Source organism: Lepidochelys kempii, chromosome 1, assembly GCF_965140285.1.
Source record: "Lepidochelys kempii isolate rLepKem1 chromosome 1, rLepKem1.hap1, whole genome shotgun sequence".
Lineage (NCBI taxonomy): Eukaryota > Metazoa > Chordata > Testudines > Cheloniidae > Lepidochelys > Lepidochelys kempii.
Window position 1 is genome coordinate 285,694,060 of NC_136380.1, and position 20,115 is coordinate 285,714,174.

The window sequence follows — 20,115 nt, forward strand, 5'->3', positions numbered from 1 at the left end:
GCTAATATATTATCACTGAGAGCAGTTTGATACAAGCCATTCTATGCACAGTTACTGCCCCTCAAATGTATATGTACCATTAATATTTTACAGTTAAATATTTCTATTGCAGTACCAACACACTCAAATGTATACAACTCTATATAGATGAATGCATTTGCTTTTACAAATAAATTGACTACGTTATTCATTATATTACCATCGCACCTCAGAGCCCCAGTCATGGACCAGGTCCCCATTGTGCTAGGCACTGTACAAACAGAGAAAAGACATACCCCGCCCCAAAGAGTTTAAAATTTAAGTGTCGATTATCCCCACTTGCCCCTTAACCTCACCAATCGTTATATAGTTGTCAGTAAGGGTCTGAGCACTGTGTAACTCGGCCAAGAGGGCAGCAAAGACCTAACTGCCCAAAAGAAAAGAAAATCAAGCCCACTCACTGATACAATTTTCACCATTTCTCTCCAAGTGGAGTGAACCTGGCACTACAAAAATAAAAAAAGTCTCAACTCTCTTGGTTTCAAGCTCTCGAGCACTGTGTTTTGTTATCTGAGGTTGAAAAATATCGTTGTGAAATTGTCCAGTTTCTGTTTGTATCCTCTTGCTGGGCACAAGTGATTGAACATCCCACCCCCCCCCCCCGAGATCCCGTATTGAAGTTTAGACCATAAACATAATGGGCCAGATCTGCAGCCTGCTTTGTGCCACTAGTGGCATAAACCTATCTTAACTGGCCATTTGAGGATTCCCCACAGTTAGGGAATCTTCAGGTGGTACAGAACTGCCATCACAGCTCCCACAGCACCTCCTGTCTCAGCTGCTGCACAGGAGGTCCCTGCACCTAGATGATCCTCAGCTGCTGAAATAGCTTCAGGCTGCTCTGTTTTGTGATGGGAAGTGTACTGGCACTGGGTTGGCTCTAGGATTAGGGGCTTAAAGACACTTTTGCGCCCTTCTTCAGTTTTGCACGGAACACAGCTTAGCCAAAGCAGAGAATCTAGCCCGTTTCAAAAAAGCTTGGTATCTGCTCAGCCATGGATCTTTTGCAGTCCACAACTGGAAGTACAATATTAGTCACCACAAAACGCAGTCACATATTCACAAATAAAGAGAGTATGTACAGCATCTAAAAAAGCTCTTATACTGAACATTCTCATAACTGTGTATTTGTTTCCAACAAAATAATGGACCTGGTGTAGTAAAGTTCGATTTAAAATCTAATCTGACATTTCCTTTCCTTTTGTCTCTTTAAAAAGGTTTCTTTTTTTAGTGTAGCTGTAAAGAAATGTTTTAAAGGCAGTGAGAGAACGTCAGGTTTTTATTTTCTATCCAAAATCATCCCATTTGTCTTTTATAAGGTATGTTTTGTGCTGAATGACACAGAATCTGACATTTCAAATAAATCACAAAAAGAAAAAACAACTCTCTATTTAATTTAAAGGCTCCTATTCGTAAGCACTATTCTTCACTCAGAAATATGTGGTGTCTGTCCCTAGGTAGAAAGTAGTTCCTGCTTTCACACAAAATAATGTTAACATTTTTGTTACTCTCTCCCCTCCCCCCCGCCGCACCTCCACCCCAAGAGTTCACTGATTCAGTTGCATTTTGTGGCCTGTTATCCCAGATGTCCTCAGTCATAACAGTGTAACGCAGTATTGGCTAGACAAGCTGTACTCACACTGCCCCACTCACTGTTGCTCCTAGTGAGACAATCATAGGTCTCTAGTTACATAATGCTATCCACGTACATGCCTGGCTAGTTATATGATACGAAAGAATTAGGCAATCTCACTTTCCTTATGTCTATTTTATCTGTATACACTTTCCTATGATAACAGGAAAATATGCCAGGGATATTACGAATATAGTTGCAGCTTTAATCCCCAACATTCATAGCCTGGTCTGAGCATTCACTGCTCGCAAAACCAGACTAGTGATGTCTCCTGGCCAACTGAACAATGTTCCAGAAAAGCCTTGCACTGAGTATTGCCTTGAAAAGTTACTTTCTTCTGAGCACTACAGCAATCTCTGCAGAAGAAACTGGCAAATTGGGGAGCTGAACATGAACTAATCTGATTTCTAGATTACCACCGGGTCAGGTGAACTCTATGCAGGGAATATGGATGCACTCAGTCCACAATGACAGCCCACCATTTCTCCTCTACAAATACAAAACACATATGATATAGCTGACCAAAAGCAGTAGGAGACATTGGAAGAGTTGTTACCCTAATGTAAACATGAGGTAAAGCAGAGATACACAATGAAGAGAATTCCAGGTCTGAGATGCACAGTTACTCATGCTTCCCCAATGGCAGAACATTCACTTCTTTAGCAATCCTAATCTCCCTCTGTTTCCTACGATATCCCAGGTCAGCATGATTAAAGCACCAAAGTCTGACCACCTCATTTCCCAGAAGACAGCTGCAGCATGAACAAGCGAACAATGAGGGATGGAAGAGGTAATGGAATACACAGAAGCAACCATCAGGATCAAGACCCTTACTATTTCTAGAGTCAGGAACAGACTATCAGATCTAGGGGGAGGCCATGAAAACAGCCAGAGGCACAAATGGACAGACCCAACAGGAATCTCTGAAACTCAATGTCCAGGAGAGAGCGCTTCAGAAGGAAAACAATATCCCATAGTACCTCTTATTGAAAAGAAGGACTTCAGTGCTAAGCTCCCTAGAAGGTCACCCGGCACCCATTTTTCCCCCTCAACTAATGCAAACTGCCTGCAAAGGATGCACCGATGCAACCCAATAGAGGTGATGCAACCATTTGCTGAAGCATTGTGTCCCAAAGTAAGTGCTGAACTAATTCCATCTAGGGGTCAAAGTGCTATGCCTTAAAGAAGGCTCCAAATCATCATAATCTCTCAAAGGTGCCAGTGAAGCAGAGCCCAAAAGCAATGCCTGCTCATTCTGAAGCTGTGAGGTACCAATCCTTGGCAGGGGGGCTGTGGTCATAGGCGCCGACTCCAGGGCTGGAGCACCCACAGGGAAAAAATTAGCTCTCCTCCCCGCTGCCCCACCTCCTCCTCCCCCCCCAAGCGCGCCGCATCCCTGCTCCTCCATCTACCTTCCCGTCCGGCCGCCAAACAGCTGTTTGGGGTGGGGGGAGGAGCACGAACATGGCGCAACTCAGGGGAGGAAGCAGGGCCAGGGCAGAGACTTGGGGAAGGAGTTGGACTATTGGCAGGGAGGAGGTAGAGTTGGGGCAGGAACTTTGGGGAAAGGATTGGAATGGGGGTGGGAAGAGGCGGGGCCTCATAGAAGGGGTGGAGTGGGGGCAGGGCCAGGGCTGGAAGGGGGTCAAGCACCCACATGAAAGAGGGGAAGTCGGTGCCTATGGCTGTGGCCATGCTGAGGCATCAAAATATAGGGTGAGCAGAATCCCATTTTTAACGGGGCAGTCCCGTATTTAAGCCCTCCTGCAGGTGTGCCAACGTTTTCTTAAAAACGGGCAAATTGTCTCGTATTTTCTGTTCCCACCCCCATCAGTTCTGGTGGGTCCTGCTGCTGGCTGGATCCCTGCTCTCCAGCCAGAAGCATGTGTGTGGGGGGGTCCAATAGCTGACAATGGGGGGGAAGTGCAAGGCTGGTGGAGGGGCAAAGATTCAGAGCGCAGGGCCAGCCGCTCCCCCTGCTGGTCCTTTAGCACAGCCCATGCTGCGTGCTGGCTCTTGGCTAGCAGGGCCCTGCCCCCCGTCCCGTTTCCAGCTGGCACAGGCTGCATGCTGTGGTAGTTGGTGAGTGGTGGCCAGTTACGTGTCAGCTCTCCTGACGTGCTCCCCCTCTTGCTTTCCTCTCCCTGCTTTGCCTCTTCACACACACCCCGCCACCCCCCGCCAGCCCCACTGCTCCTCCACATCCCCCCACAGCAGGGCCCATCCCACTTCCAGCGCTGTGCAGTGAACCAGCCCTTGGTCAGAATGCTCAGCTCACGAGCAGCCCGGCCGGCCCGCTCCTTCCCCCCACTGCCTCTGGCTGGGCTGGCACCCCAGGAAACCCCAAGACCCTCCGGCCCGGGGCGCTGGCAAGGAGGAGCTGAGTCCTGCATGGGTCAAAGCTCCACACAGCACTGGCCCAGAGAAGCCTCTTCACCCCTCAGCTAAGCTCTGGAGTCATGGGGGAGGGGAAACTATTTCCAGCCTGTTCACACTGCGAACCTGCAGGCTCCACAGCAGCCCCCTAGGTAAGGGCTTAGTGCCCTCTTCACCCCCCCCCACACACACCCAGGTCCTGCCCCCTGAGAGCGTGGGGCTGCTCTGGCCCCTAGGCACCCTCCTCTGCTGAGCCACCTTTCTCTGGGGTTCATTGAAGCCCCTGCAGTGAGGTTCCCTGGGCTCTGGTGCACAATGCATCCTAAGGGATTAACCCCTTCCTGCCCACACTGTAGCCAAGGGACAGGAGGCAGCTGGGTTACGTCGGTGGCCAGCAGCAGCCTGGAGGTGTTAGCTGCCTTTCGACAGTGTGCGGACAGGAAGGGACAAGCTGCTTCCCTTAGGAAGTGGTGGGGAAAGAGATGAGCTCTGCAAAGACACAGGCCAGGTCATCCCTTCCCCCTCCTCCTCCCCTGTGGCTGGAAGCAGCTCCCTTCCCTTCCCTCCCCTCCCACACAGTGCCGAAAGGCTGCTGCTGGCCACATTCTGATGTGAATCCTGGCAGAAATCTGGGGAGGGGGGCATGTGACCGCATGTGCCCCCCCTCCACGTGTTGCCTCGAGAAGACATGGTGCCAGGTACCAGGAGAGGTGGGTCTATCCCGGGGGCCCAGCCAGGCACGGAGGATGGACAGCGCCAGATAGGGAGAGTCAGGTTGATTGGTCACCACCCGTGTGAGAGAGGGGTATGGGTGTGCATGTGTCACCTCTCCCTATGTGAATCCTAAAGCCTTAAAGATAAGAAGGTAAATAAAAAGAATCCAACTACACAGTATTTCTTTTTAAGAGAGGCTCAGTCAACTTGATGTTAATTTAAATGTTTGTACGATTGATTGCCATTGAACTCACTTGAATACGAGTGATTTTACCAGGTGTCCCGTATTCAGCATAGGGAAATACGGCCACCCTATCAAAATGCCAAGCCAAAATAGTTGAACAGCTTAAGCACCCGGAGCTCTCTAAAGCCCCAAAGTACTAACTCTTAATAGAGATTTTGGGGTTATTCTGAAGTGCTGATGTGTCCCGACATAGGCACTGAAGTGCCAAGACTCCGTAGACGCATGAGGACCATTCTGAGCATACAGAGCTGTGCTGAGCTCCACTTCATGGTGGTGACAGGCTGACGCTATTATGGAAGAAGATCTTAATGTGCTGAGGGCAAGGGCATCAACCGTGGGGCTAGCATCACAATGCAATGTGAGACACTGAGTTACTGCCACATCAAGGACCTACTAAGGCCTTTTTTGCTCAGAGATAACTATGCACAGAGGCCTCATGTGCTGATGGCCTGAGGCATTAATTTGTCAAGGTTATAAGGCTTCAGAATAATGACGACTCACCTAGGGCCTCTCTAAGGTACTGGGGAAGGACACCACCAAAGTTACCAAGGGCCTGACAGACACAAAAGCTCTGATGCCTCAAGTCTCTAAAGTATCAAAGGCCTACTGAGACCTCGTCTGATGAGCCAAGGGCTGCTCCATTTCAATGATGCATTGAGACACAGATGAACTGATTCATGAGGGTTCTGAAGGCTGACCAGAGATCCTAATACATTGAGGGCTATGCCATGCCATGCCAAGCCAAGCCAAGATCCATACTGAAGGTCTGTGGACTGTACCAAAGACCCAAGGCCTGTGAGGAGCAGAAGCCCATAGTGATACTGTTGTGCCAAGGGGTCACTGATGTCAGAAAACAGCACAAGTCTAGCCCTGTCCCCAACATACCAGTCTAGCTTGGCCAGCCAGTGCAGAACTTTGACCCCTTTCCAGCCCTCACCACCCACACTGGAGAAGCTAATACTGTTGTCTATACTACAAGAGAATACAAAGACTAGCCCTGCACAAGGACTAGCCATGCACATGGCAACAGGTCTGATGAGAGGCTGTTTGCACCCTTTACATCCTTGCAAACCCACAAAAGGGTAGACATAATCTTGCCCTATCCAATTTGCTACATTAGCAACCACCCCACTTTTGGCTTATATATTTCTCTGTGGGAAAATTTTTTTTTTTTTTTACATGTGCTGTTACAGAGAGTTGCCTTTAAAAAAAACAAAACAAAACAGTACCCTGCAAGCAGAATCATATACCAATGTTTGGAATTGTCATAACAGTCTCATAGATTTCCCAGCAAGTCTGGTCCTTTAGAGATAGTCTAAACAATATAACTCTTTTCTTAACTACCAGACTCAATTCTTTTGTTTTGTGCTATTTGAAAAATAATTAAGTGGCTTTAATTTATTCATACACATTGAGAGGAAAAGATTTCAGTAATAGTTTTCACTGTGAAAGATTTTTGTAGGAGCAAATCGGCCAGCAGAGGAAATCCATATAGTTCTATGAAGGTAGTAGAAATATCATAAAACCAGGAAAGAAAATGTTTTAAAATGCAGATAGTGATGATAAAAATCAAGCAAAGTGAATTCCCTAATTTCCATCTGGCTCTACAGTGTGGGTGGGAAGCCTGATCATGAAACCTTATGCTCAAATAAATGTGTTAGTCTCTAAGGTGCCACAAGTTCCTCCTTTTCTTTTTTTAAAATCAATAGGAGTCATTTCATCAGGTTGATCGTATTCATATGAAACATTCACAGCCTTAGACACCTGCAACCAACCACAATATGTTTCCATACATCAAATGAGAGAGAGCAGGGCACTGCAATTATTGTACTGCAAAAGGGTGAATATTAAGGGTGAAATCCTCTCCCATTGGAGTCAATATGAGTTTTGTCATTGACTTTAATGGAGCCAGAATTTCATCCTCAGTTTCTGAGAGTATCTGCTGTGTGCAAAATCTTATGAAAAATCAGACAACGTTAACAAGGTATTTATCATTTTTTGCTCTTCATTTTTCTGAAATTTTATTATTTTAGAACAAAGATCTGCATAAAAAGAATAAAGTTCCTTTTTATAATTAGCTTCTTATCAGTGTTTCAAATGCTAGTACTGTACCTATATAATTTATATAGGTCTAATGCTTGGAGTCATCAAGGTAATAAGGATTTCCCATTAAATTCAGAAACAAAAGTAATAATTTTAATTTCACTAGAATTACTACAGTGACTCTTAGGACACCATGAATGGGTAGTTTTTCATAAGAATTTCTGTTATTATTAGGGTTGCCAACTTTGTAATATTTAAAAACCGGACACTCGAGCAGGAATGCCAAAACCTCCTCTTCCCCCTGAAGACCCGCCCCTGCCCTGTCTCTTCCTGCCCAGGTCTCACCCACTGACCTCCCTCTTTTCCTGAGGCCCCGCTCCTGCCCTACCCCCTGAGGACCCACCCCCCGTTTGCTCCTCTTTCCCCCCTTCCTCCATCACTCACTGCTTTCCCCCTCCTCTCTGCATGGGTCGGGAGGGACTCGCCTGCAGAGCTGGGGCTGGGAGCTGCAGTTGCCTGATGCAGGTAGGGGGCTGCCCCGTCTGAGACAGGGCTGGCACGAGTGATGACCTGGTGCCTCCCCACCTCCCCTGCTGGCAGTTACCGACTTTGGGTGTCCGGTCAGTTGATCTGGTCCCCTTTTTGACCAGACTTTCCATCTGGCCACCCTAGTTATTACATATTACGACCTAATTTCTAAGACTTGCTACACAGTTCGGAGCCTGTATCAAACTAAGCATTGATACCATAAATATAGTAGCCAAAGGGACAGCTCATGTGAGCAAAGTTACACACATGCTTAAAGTGTTTGCTGTCTCAAGGCCTTTGCACTTACTGGGATAAATCTCCATAAATCTCCTTGCACTGGCTAAGAATATACTCCAATTGTTTTTACTTCATAAATATCATCCCTCCTCTGCTGAGTGTTAGCAGATTTTGGGGCTTGGCAGGTTGTCTCCCCATTGGAAAGATCAGTGTAGCAGAGTCGAGTATTTTCTTAGAGCAGTTTATTTATTTATGCTATGGGTTCGTCTACACTACCCTGCAGTTTGGACTATGGGGGGCGTGAATAGCAGTGTGCACCAAACTGATGCACTGTAACTCCCCTGGTACGCATGCTGAAGGTGAAAACTGAAAGGTTCCTAGTTCTCATTAACGTAGTCTTCTTCACACAGGATTATATTAATGCAGAGTAGGAACCTTTCAGTTCACACCCACAGTAGGTATATGGGGGAGTTACAGCAGAGCACTTTGGTGTGCCCTGATATTCATGACCCCCCATAGTCTGAACTGCGCAACAGTGTATACATGCCCTATATACACAGAGGTGGTCAAACAGCATGCAATTAATCCCCTTTTTCAGGAATCTCAGCCAAAACACCAGCGCTCAGTTTCTTTGCAGCAGCTCTGCCTCAAGAACTGACTCTCCTTTGATGCTTGCCACAGCTTCCCCCAAAAGATAATGCATTACAAAACTAGCAATCCATCATTTCTTCAAATGGTGTACAAAGCTCCCACCATAAGAAAGAGAACTTCTAGCGTGATGTGTAACAGTGCCACCTGGTGATTCCCACCATGATGGTACGTTAGATTATTTTTAGATATAGCTTTTAACTGTAAAATAAATTTTAAAAATGCAGCTAGGTTATTGGATTTATATCTTAAGATGTTTTCCCAGGGCTTCAATGGATCTGCTCTTGTGAGCAAAGTTATGCATGGGCTTAAGTGTTTGCAGGATTAGGGCCGCAGATATTAACTCATTTGTAAAAAGAAAAGGAGTACTTGTGGCACCTTAGGGACTAACCAATTTATTTGAGCATAAGCTTTTGTGAGCTACAGCTCACTTCATTGGATGCATTTATGCTCAAATAAATTGATTAGTCTCTAAGGTGCCACTAGTACTCCTTTTCTTTTTGCGAATACAGACTAACCCGGCTGCTACTCTGAAACCAATAACTCATTTGTGTAAGCTTTGGCTTTGGTTTTTGTTGCCATATACTTTACAAAAATAAAATACACCAAAATGGTACATACTGAATAAAGAAAGGCTATCATTTCATGCTAGATATCGGATAATTGGTAAACTGCTCAAACATGGCCCTTATGGTTTATGCAGTCAGCAGTGTCTCTTGATGGAATTACTATTCTATTATTTACTTGCATAGAACATTCAATACCAAAAAAAAAAAAAAAAATCTCCTAGAGGAGCTATTTGGAATTTTTTTAAGGATATTAAGAGTTTTCAGTTTTCATCTAAAACCCAAACATTTCAATTTGAAAATGCTGGTGTGGTGCCTCATTGGAGTCATAGTTTGAGAGCCGGCAACGGCCGGGTATGGGCCCAACGCTCCAGCGCCATCCATTTTCAGGGCTAGTTGATTCGGCAGGTGAGTTGTTACACACTCCTTAGCAGATTCCAACTTCCATGGCCACTGTCCTGCATCTGAAGAAGTTGTGTTTTACCCATGAAAGCTTATGCCCAAATAAATCTGTTCGTCTTTAAGGTTCCACCAGACTCCTTGTTATAATTTGAGAGTGTCACACTCAAGTTCTCTTCTATGGCCCAGGTTCTCTGATCAGATTACATCTCCCATATTGCTCCACAGTCCCCTCTCCTGGTGATGGGAGGCAGTGTGTCATGGAATACCATGCCTGAGGTGTATGAGAAATGAAGTCAGGTTGAGGAGTCCAGCCCATAGAGTAGAACAGGGACATGAGATACTCAAACTACTACTCCCAGGAGGCACCATGGTGGTATATCTACATTAAAAGATTTCAGTTTTTGGCCAAACACTGGGGGGAGGTGGGGTGGGAATTGGTTTTCATGCATCTGGTTTGTAGACCAAAAAAGCCTGACATTTTCTGCAGATGCTTTGACGAAAAAATGTATTTAGTTGAAAACCCAAATTTATTACACAGCTGAGACAGGAAAAAATTCAACCAGCCCTACAAACAACAGATGCCAAATCCTCAGACCTACCACAAAGCCCACGTTAAAAAAAACCCCCAACTTTGGGTGAAATTCTCACTCCCCTTATGTCAGTCAGAGTTCTGCCATTGACTCCACCAGAGAAAAGATTTCATGCTTTGTGCAAAGGTTCTCCACTGGAGTCTAGGAAAAGAAGTGGATTGTTGAAAGGGCTGAATCAACATAAAAAATTTAGAAAATTAAGTTATAGTTATAGTTGATTTTAATAACAAATGAATAGGACAAGGTATACTTACGGTTCTGGCGTGTAGAGAGGGTCAGAGCCATGCCGTACATATTGAGTGCAGTGAAAAACTCTATAGGCTAATCCTGCTAAAAAATCTCGAGGAGATAGATACCCAGCAACTGGTCTCACCGTGAAGCCAGACCTTTCTAAAGTGGAAGAGACAGTGAAAAGACGAAATTGGATACATCAACACCTGAGAGCAAGCAAGGATTTGTAGTTATTTATTCTGTCTGAAACAAGACACTGAAAACCTTGGCCAAAAATGCTATACTATTTGCACCCATCTTGCACTGCTAAAATACCCTTAATTAAAACAGCTTGAAGTAATTCATGGCTTAAGAACTTTTACTAGAAAAGAAGTCAAGTCTACAGTGAGTAATAACATCATGAAATATCTGTTTTTATGTATGGCACCAAACAAGAACAATATAAAAGTTTCCAATTCTGAATTCTGTGAAATATGATGTAAATCACCTTTACTGAAATTAAACTATATAAAAAAAAGCATACATTTAAAGTACTATCTTATAAATTATTTAAACATGTGGTGACATGAATATATCAGATGCTCATTTTTACATTTAATAATGCATTCCTTTGTCAGATTAGTCCTACAGGGGAGTTATTTCAAACTCACAGTGACTTTGAACAGGCCAGTTCTTTCCCAAGTTCTCTCTCTACTCATTAGTGGCTGTTTTCAAGGTGTTTACGGGAAAATATTCCAAGTTCAGTTTCCACAAAAATTGTGGCTGCTTTGACTGGTCTGAAAGTGTATTTCTGTAGCTCTGTTGCTGTTTTTAGCTTCTCATTAAGAAAAAAAGAATCATGATTCACCATTCCCTCAGACCAAGAGAACAATATATTCGTGACTTAGGAAGATATGACCAAACTCAAAAAGCGATGAGCCAATTGTTGCTGAATGCTGGTGACCATAAAAAAGAGGTAAGCATGTAGCAGGGAAGAAGGAAATGGGTACAGTTATTCTTTCATACCAAACAGTGTATTTATTTTAAGTTAAAATTCTTCCATATACATTTAGGACACCACTCTTCCTTACCTTTTTTGGACGGCACTTATAGCACAAAAGATTTTTGTTTTATAAACATTTGTAGGATATTATACACTTGAGCTCCCAGGATTGCTGCAAGAGACAGCAGTATGTTCCTGCCCCTGAAGTTCTCAAGATATCTTTGAAGGGAATGGACAATGAAAGAATTAGAACTGACAGACTGCTCTGAACCTTGAGGGCAAGCCACTAGAGGGCTCAACATCTGCATCTTCTCCTTTCATACAAGGCATGTTTTCATCAGAGATGGGGAAGAAGGGCTTTTTCAAAAGCAAATAATCATTTAGGCCTTGATCATTCAAGGAAATTCCCTGAAGGAGAACCTCTGCACCTTTATGGGGCCCTGTTCACATGGAGCTCATTGCAGCGCTGGGACCTTGATAAGTGTATATAAAATGGGTCTGTCACTCCAAAACCAGAACTTCAAAATTGTACTGGAATCCTGCAAAGTTCATTTGGGAATATTCGAACACATCTGGATAAATGCATTCCCACCATCTGCAACCCTTGGCATAGATACAGATATTGTAATGAACGAGGATGCCTGAAGTCATCTTTAAATTCTACTATCTCAACATTTCATTCTTCCTCCCCACTAGGAGGAGCTACATGAGAAGCAGCGTTCCTTCAGTGTGTTCATTACAACAGCACAGCTATCTGTGCTCGCCACCCGTGTCACACCACAAGACCTTCCTTTACCTCCAATATAATTTTATAGGATGTGTAGCGTGCAAACTGATTTAGGCGTGCTACCTAGCCACCTTTCTGAACTTCCTACATTCCTATTAAAACAACTATCACTCACCCCAACAATTTCTTTCCTGTGGAAAACATTGCAATGAGTGCGTGCGTGTTGACTAATGGCCTGATCTAAAATCCACGGACATCAATGAAATTTGGACCAGGTCCTAAGAGAAGACAACATTTTTCCATGACATCATGGCTATTCAAAAATCAAACATGAACCTTACCTTTAAGAAAAATAGAAACATCTTCCAGTTGGGGTACATTATCCTCTCTATAACCACAGTACTTGGTCAGCAAAGGGAAGTTTTTTAAATATTCACGACAAGCATGAGTGGGATAGAGTTTTGTGAGTTCCCTGAATACTGTCCCCCAAGTTTTAATTTCTTCAGCTGTGTACTCCACCCTGGGAATGGGTTGACCACTAAAAAGAAGGAGAAATATTCTTAAACACATAACAGTTGCTAGACTAATTTTAGACAGTAAATTCTTCGGAGCAGGAACGTCACTTCCATGTATCTTTTATTTCTACATCAGTAAATAACCGTGTGCATTAATGGTCCTATCTAAATAATAAAAACCTGAAATCAAACCTTCTGTTAAAACAAATACAAATATTATTGGGATGTTTCCTGACATTGCTTTTGTTCTATATTAATAATAAATACATTGTGGTATCAGGAAGGACTCCTTGCACCACATAAACCGTGTATTTCTGAACGTGAGGCCACTTATCCTTTCATACTGGCTGCATGAATATCATGATTCAGTCCCTCTGTTTTCTCTCTCTCAAGGAATTTCTGATCCATGACAGAAATTGTATCTGTCACCCTAGACTACTTTCCGTAGTGGCCCCTTGTGAGGAATTTGCCAAGTGCTCACTTGAAGTCCAAACAATTAAATCTACCAATTCTCCTTTATCCACTCTTTTGTTGAGGTCCCCAAAGAATTTTAATAGATTGGAGAGGCACACATCTCCTTAAAGAAGCTGTGTCAATTTGTCTGTATCGTATTGGACCACACCTTCAGAATTAGCCGTCTGGCATCCAGCTCAATTTAGGATGGAGGGCACCACTAAAATGCCCCCTGAACATGCTCCCCTGAACATGCCACCGCTCCGCTTCTCCTCCTTCCCTCCCTCCCAGGCTTGCTGCTTCGCGCGGGGCAAGCCTGGCGGGGGGAGAAGCAGAGCAGCGGTGGCGTGCTCAGGGGAGCAGGCGGAGGCGAGCTGGGGGGCCGGGGGCACCTTTCTAGGGGCGGCATGGCCGGTGCCGGAACGCCGCCCCTAGAACTGTGCCACCCCAAGCACCTGCTCATTTTGCTGGTGCCCAGAGCCGGCCCTGGCTTTCCTCCAACTGATGACTAAGGGTGACCAAGATTTTATCCATCTCTAAGTTAAAAGCTAAGGGTTTTTCCTGGCTAGCCACCCAAATAAACACATAGGATCTCGGATGGGGTTGTACTTGGGCGGGGTTAGCCTATGCCACTGCCTGGGCCACCACAGTCACACTGCTATTTGTAAACAGACTAGCTTGGGCGGAGGTCACGTGTGTATGTCTACCCAAGCTGGGAATTACATCTCCCAGCCGCAGTACAAATGTACCCCACCCAGATGGCTAGGTCAGACCAACCTGGAGCATTTGGTAGATTCGTATCTATGTAAAAAACACGAGTAGGCAACAGTGAACAAGGGAGTGTAAGCAGGAGAGAGAAAATGTATTCTGTAAGTAATCACAAGATACAAATGCCCTCCCTCCTCCCCCACTGTATAGTTATTAGCTTTATAGAAAAACATTGTAGCTTTTTACAGGCTGTTTTAAAGGGGTTTTTTTTCCCCTCTGTCAAGTTGGTTTTTTTCTACTCTTTTTTTTTTTTGTTTAAATAATCAAAGTAGATACAAACAAGAAAAATGAAAAATCTAAAAAGGGATGCATAAAGTTGAAAAGAACAAGAAATTAATATGTGCCTTCCCCTATGTGCTAGGACTTAGGCCTATTACAAATAAAATTAGAATGTGACTGAAATTCGTTTGACTTGCAAGCATGTGTGACAAGAAAATTACAACACAGCAGGTATTTGTAGGTAGCGCAGAAAAATTACTAACTCCTGGGGATGGTAATGAATTCAAAATATAGGCTTGATTTGGCAAGACAAAATTAAAAGTATGTAACTGTTGTATTTGTATGTGAAGGAACAGATACCATTAACTCCAGAGAAATTCACTACATCAATCAGAGTAGTGTTAGCAAGACTAATAAGGGTACTCTGCAATCTCCAGAATAAGAAAAGCAGAGAACAAAACAGCATATGACAAAAAGGTAAACTTAGATAGCAACAGGGAGAGTTTGGCTAACTTTAGTTTTCCTATTACCAAGCCAAATCCTGAAGTGCTAATTCACTCTTTACTTATTTGAAGTCAATGAGACTAACGAATGAGCAAAAAGAGAGTTAGCACTTAACTACATGGCTACACTTGCAGATGTAAAAGCGCTTTGAGTTAAACCAGCCTTCAGAGAACGCAATAGGGAAAGCGCTGCAGTCTGTCCACACTGACAGCTTCAAGTGCACTGGTGTGGCCACATTTGCGGCACTTGCAGCGGTGCATTGTGGGCAGCTATCCCAGCATGCAAGTGACTGCAACATGCTTTTCAAATGGGGTGGAGTGTGACAGGGAGTGTGTTGTGTGTATGTGGGGGACTAAGAGCATGTCAGCATGCTGTCTTGTAAGTTCAGACAGCAGCAGACCCCTCTCCAACGCCCCTCCCCGCCTCTCTCTCTCTCTCTCTCTTTCTCACATGGCATTCCACACTAATGGTTGCTTTGTCTCGGAGCAGAGAAGCAGCCAGCTGTCAGAAACGGCGCTTTCAAAGGGCATATCCTCATTCCTGCAGCAATTCAAAAACAATGACAAGAGTGGCCACTTGACTTAAGGGGATTATGGGACGTTTCCGGAGGCTGATCAGAGCACAGTAATGCAACACCTCGTTCACACTGACACCTGGGCGTTTCAGCCAAGATGCAGCAAGCATTAATCTTCTCGCTGAGGTGGAGTACCAAGCCGTGAAGTCAGAGCGCTCTACGTGCCTTGCCAATGTGGACGGGTAGTGAGCTAGGGCGCCCGGGTCTGCTTTAATGTGCTCTAACTCGCAAGTGTAGCCAAGCCCTTGGAGGTACATCTGAAATACTATTAGCAGTGTGGAGACGAATGAGGGGTAGAAAGTCAAAAGGGGTCTGGGCACCTGACTACACTAGGGCCCTTTTGAAAAAACCCATCCTTAATTTACTGTTGAGCCTGCACACAAAGTCAAGGACCATTCTCAAAACAGCTGATGTACACAGGAGATCAGACTGTCCCATAATTAAGAGACGGTCTTGTCACCCAGCCACACCCCATTGAGGATTGCACGTACCAGTTACTCTGCATTTGGGGACCCACATACACACACACCCCCTCCAAAAAAAAACACCCAAAAACCCAACAATTTTGTGACAATAATGACATGAAAAAGTAACACTAAGAAAATAGCTAATGGATTTTTATCTTCTTTTAATATGACTTAGCATCTGGAAACAAGGGAGAGAGCCAGCACCATGCAACTAGCCAGCACCAATCATACCATGAATTGCAATTTGTGAATCACTACAGAAGATATTAGCTCGTGATTTAAATATTAATCAGACCATGGTCACTTGATCTTAACAGCTCAGAGGCATTTTATTTATTGATGAGTTTTTCATGTTGGTGGGGAACAAGTTATGAAATATCTCACTTACTCAACTGTCCAGATAGCAATAAAATATTTGCAGAGTAACATACCTGATACAGAAAAAGCATGAGCCAAATATCTGGCACCCCAGGAAATTCCCCAAAAGGACTGCTTAAGATTAGGACTAAAATGGTCTCATTAGCTTCCAATACCAGAGAATGGGGAGAGGAAACTCCACCAAAATATGAGGAAGCAAGAGAGAAGTGAAAAGGAATATGCTACATTTTTAACTGATCTGGAACAAAACAGAATGAGGCATATATATAAAACTGTGGGCTAAATCCTGACTGAAGTTAATAGTAAACTCCCATTGACTTCAACAGAAGCAGGCTTGGGCCTTTTTGTATGAGAACCTTTCTTTGTGAGCAATGGGAACAGAATCTGGCCCTAGGGAACTTTTGTAAAAAAACAACAACCAGGATTCCACTGGTTATCATCAACTACAGGAGGATTATAAAAGGGCCCAACTCATGTGCACTGGTTGTATATTGGTATAATTCCATCGACTTCACTGTAATTTGCACTGAAGTAACTTTGAGCAGGCTCAAAGTATTCTTTGTCCTGACTACTTGACTTCAACCTGAGAAAACTTTGTACTAAACTACTGTAATTGATGTTTGCATGCACCTGCTAAGTCAGATCTATCATTTTCTGTATATTATAGAGGGGTAAAATAGGTCTTATAGGTCACCATAATAGAGGCTAAACTTAAATGTATACCCCAAATTAAAAAACATAGTAAGAGAACCAAAAAAGAGCTACCGTGGCTAAACAACAAAGTAAAAGAAGCAGTGAGAAGCAAAAAGGCATCCTTTAAAAAGTGTAAGTTAAATCCTAGTGAAGAAAATAGAAAGGATCATAAACACTGGCAAATTAAGTGTAAAAATGCAATTAGGAAGGCCAAAAAAGAATTTGAGGAACAGTTAGCCAAAGACTCAAAAAGTAACAGCAATTTTTTTTTAAGTACATCAGAAGCAGGAAGCCTACTAAACAACCAGCGGGGCCACTGGACAATTGAGATGCTAAAGGAGCACTCAAGGATGATAAGGCCATTGTGAAGAAACTAAATGAATTCTTTGCATCGGTCTTCACGTCTGAGGATGTGAGGAAGATTCCCAAACCATTCTTTTTAGGTGACAGATCTGAGGAACTGTCCCAGACTGAGGTATCATTAGAGGAGGTTTTGGAAAAAATTGATTAAACAAACAGCAATAAGTCACCAGGACCAGATGGTATTCACCCAAGAGTTCTGAAGGAACTCAAATGTGAAATTGCAGAACTACTAACTGTAGTCTGTAACCCATCATTTCAATCAGCTTCTGTACCAGATGACTGGAGGACAACTAATGTGATGCCAATTTTTAAAAAGCGCTCCGGAGGTGTTCCCGGCAATTACAGGCCTGTAAGCCTGACTTCAGTACCAGGCAAACTGGTTGAAACTATAATAAAGAACAATATTGTCAGACATATAGATGAACATAATTTGCTGAGGAAGAGTCAAGATGGTTTTAGTAAAGGGAAATCATGCCTCACCAATCTACTAGAATTCTTTGAGGGGATCAACGAGCATGTGGACCAATGGGATCTAGTGGATATAGTGTACTTAGATTTTCAGAAAGCCTTTGACAAGGTCCCTCACCAAGGGCTCTTACACAAAGTAAGCTGCCACAGGATAAGAGGGAAGGTGCTCTCATGGATTGGTAACTGGTTAAAAGATAGGAAACAAAGGGTAGGTATAAATGGTCAGTTTTCAGAATGGAGAGAGGTAAATAATGGTGTCCCCCAGGGATCTGTTCTGGGACCAGTCCTATTCAACATATTCATAAATGATCTGGAAAAGGGGGTAAACAGTGAAGTGGCAAAATCTGCAGATGATACAAAACTACTTAAGACAGTTAAGACCCAGGCAGACTGCAAAGAGCTACAAAAGGATCTCTCAAAACTGGGTGACTGGGCAACAAAATGGCAGATGAAATTTAGTGTTGATAAATGCAAAGTAATGCACATTGGAAAGCATAATCCCAACTATACATATAAAATGATGGGGTCTAAATTAGCTGTTACCACTCAAGAAAGATCTTGGAGTCATTGTGGATAGTTCACTGAAAACATCTACTCAATGTGCAGCGGCAGTCAAAAAAGCTAACAGAATGCTGGGAATAATTAAGAAAGGGATAGATAGTAGGACAGAAAATATCATATTGCCTCCATATAAATCTGTGGTACGCCCATGTCTTGAATACTGTGTGCAGATGTAGTCGCCCCATCTCAAAAAAAGATATATTGGAATTGGAAAAGGTTCAGAAAAGGGCAACAAAAATTATTAGGGGTATGGAACGGCTTCCATATGAGGAGAGATTAATAAAACTGGGACTTTTCAGCTTGGAAAAGAGACGGCTAAGGGGAGATATGATTGAGGTCTATAAGATCATGCCTGGTGTAGAGAAAGTAGATAAGGAAGTGTTGTTTACTACTCCTCATACCACAAGAACTAGGGGTCACCAAATGAAATTAATAGGCAGCAGGTTTAAAACAAATAAAAGGAAATATTTCTTCACACAACACACAGTCAACCTGTGGAACTCCTTGCCAGAGAATATTGTGAAGGCCAAGACCATAACAGGGTCAGAAAAGAACTAGATATATTCATGGAGGATAGGTCCATCAATGGCTATTTGCCAGGATGGGCAGGAATGGTGTCCCTACCCTCTGTTTGCCAGAAGCTGGGAATGAGTGACAAGGGATGGATCACTTGATGATTACCTGTTGTGTTCATTCCCTCTGGGGTACCTGGCCCTGCTTTGGTCGGAAGACAGGATACTGGGCTAGATGGACCTTTGATCTGACCCAGTAGGGCCGTTCTTATGTCTTACTATATTAGCTTTGAATTTGGCTGTCTCCCACACTGCAAGCAAACAAATGCATTACCTGTAGAACTGTCACATGGCTAATTGTTGAAGCATCCTGTCCTGGAGGACTAAATAAATCATCTTGCCAGTGCAGGACTTAAGATATTTCTAATGCTCCTATCTATGTATTAGCTATGGCTGGAATCAACGATCTAGGCCTTTTTCCTCGCAAACATTTTATGATTCTATCTCCTGTACCTCAGGAATGTTCTCTCAGCTGTGTATGTGCAAACAGGGTAACACTTCTAACAGCTTGTTTTAATCCTAGGTAGTGACATAGACACTCCAGTGAGTGTGTATCATGTTCCTCTGCAGACACAGAAATCTACGGGCAATGCTCAGCATGTTTAGGCTTGCTTGTTCCTCTGTCACTTTCAGGTTCCTGTTAATATAAGTTTTGAAATGGCTTATTTCCCTTCTTTGTACCATAGATTTTAATGTTTTTTCCTTACTTCTGTGGATTATATTATTTGCTTTGCCCTTTCACAGTTCTGATAAGAAACTCAGAGATTTAATACTAACCTCCAGTGGGATTCCTGCTGCCTCTTCAATAAATCTACATACTCCTATTCTGTTCTAGAAGTTATTTTCCCAATCAGCTGCCTCAAACCTCATCCTGTCTTTTCAAATTAATTTGTAACTGACCATTTCCCCACTTTTGCTTTATGTTCTGGCCTTATAAGTTGGTTCCCTTTTCTTCTCTCTCTCTCTCTGGGGCTGGCACATAACTATCACCCAACCCCCAATACACACATCCCTCTGCTTTCCTCTACCTGCCTTTGAGGCCTCATTCTTCCCCATACATCAGACTGGCTGGCACTTATTAATTGGTCAGAGGTGCAATGTAAGGCTTTTATTTCTCTTTCCCTCACCCATTGCCCAAGGACTGCGTGTGCCAGCTCTTCAGCACCTTCTGCTACCATCTACTCCTATTGCCAGCTAAAGTGCTAGGTAGTGTTTTGGGAACTAAATATCCCTAGATCTAGAGTCAGCATTCTACTCCCAGCTCTGCAGACATGAGTGTGATTTATTTTGTAATTCTGACGGTTGTACAGTTTGAACTCTTATGAATCCCAGGTAAAAGGGATGAAGTTTGTCTAATTAGGCAAGTACATTGTGCATACAGGAGGTTAAAACTTGTGATTTCCTTTCCACAAGACATTGTGACATTTCGAAAAAGTTTGAATTCTGAATCAGAACGAAAACTCGAAATTCCAAATTCCCGGAGGAGAAGAAATTCTAAAAATATTTCATTTCAGAAAAATCAAAGCCTTTTCATTTGATTTTTGCTAAACAAAAACAGAGCAGCCAGCTGTCCTGACTCAGGACTCCTTGCATTGCCACCAACTCCTCAGAGAACAGCCC

The 20,115-nt window shown here is 43.5% G+C and overlaps 1 protein-coding gene across 1 annotated transcript in view; it reads right to left on the reverse strand.

Moving 5' to 3' along the window:
- The window catches only part of TPH2 (tryptophan hydroxylase 2), a 72,008-nt gene that overhangs the window by 34,446 nt on the left and 17,447 nt on the right, over window positions 1-20,115 (reverse strand). Inside the window, exons 6-7 of the mRNA XM_073327758.2 lie at window positions 12,302-12,498; window positions 10,275-10,410 (exon numbers count right to left, since the gene is read on the reverse strand). Coding sequence (XP_073183859.1) covers window positions 10,275-10,410; window positions 12,302-12,498 — 333 coding nt within the window. The remainder of the gene's footprint in view (window positions 1-10,274; window positions 10,411-12,301; window positions 12,499-20,115) is intronic.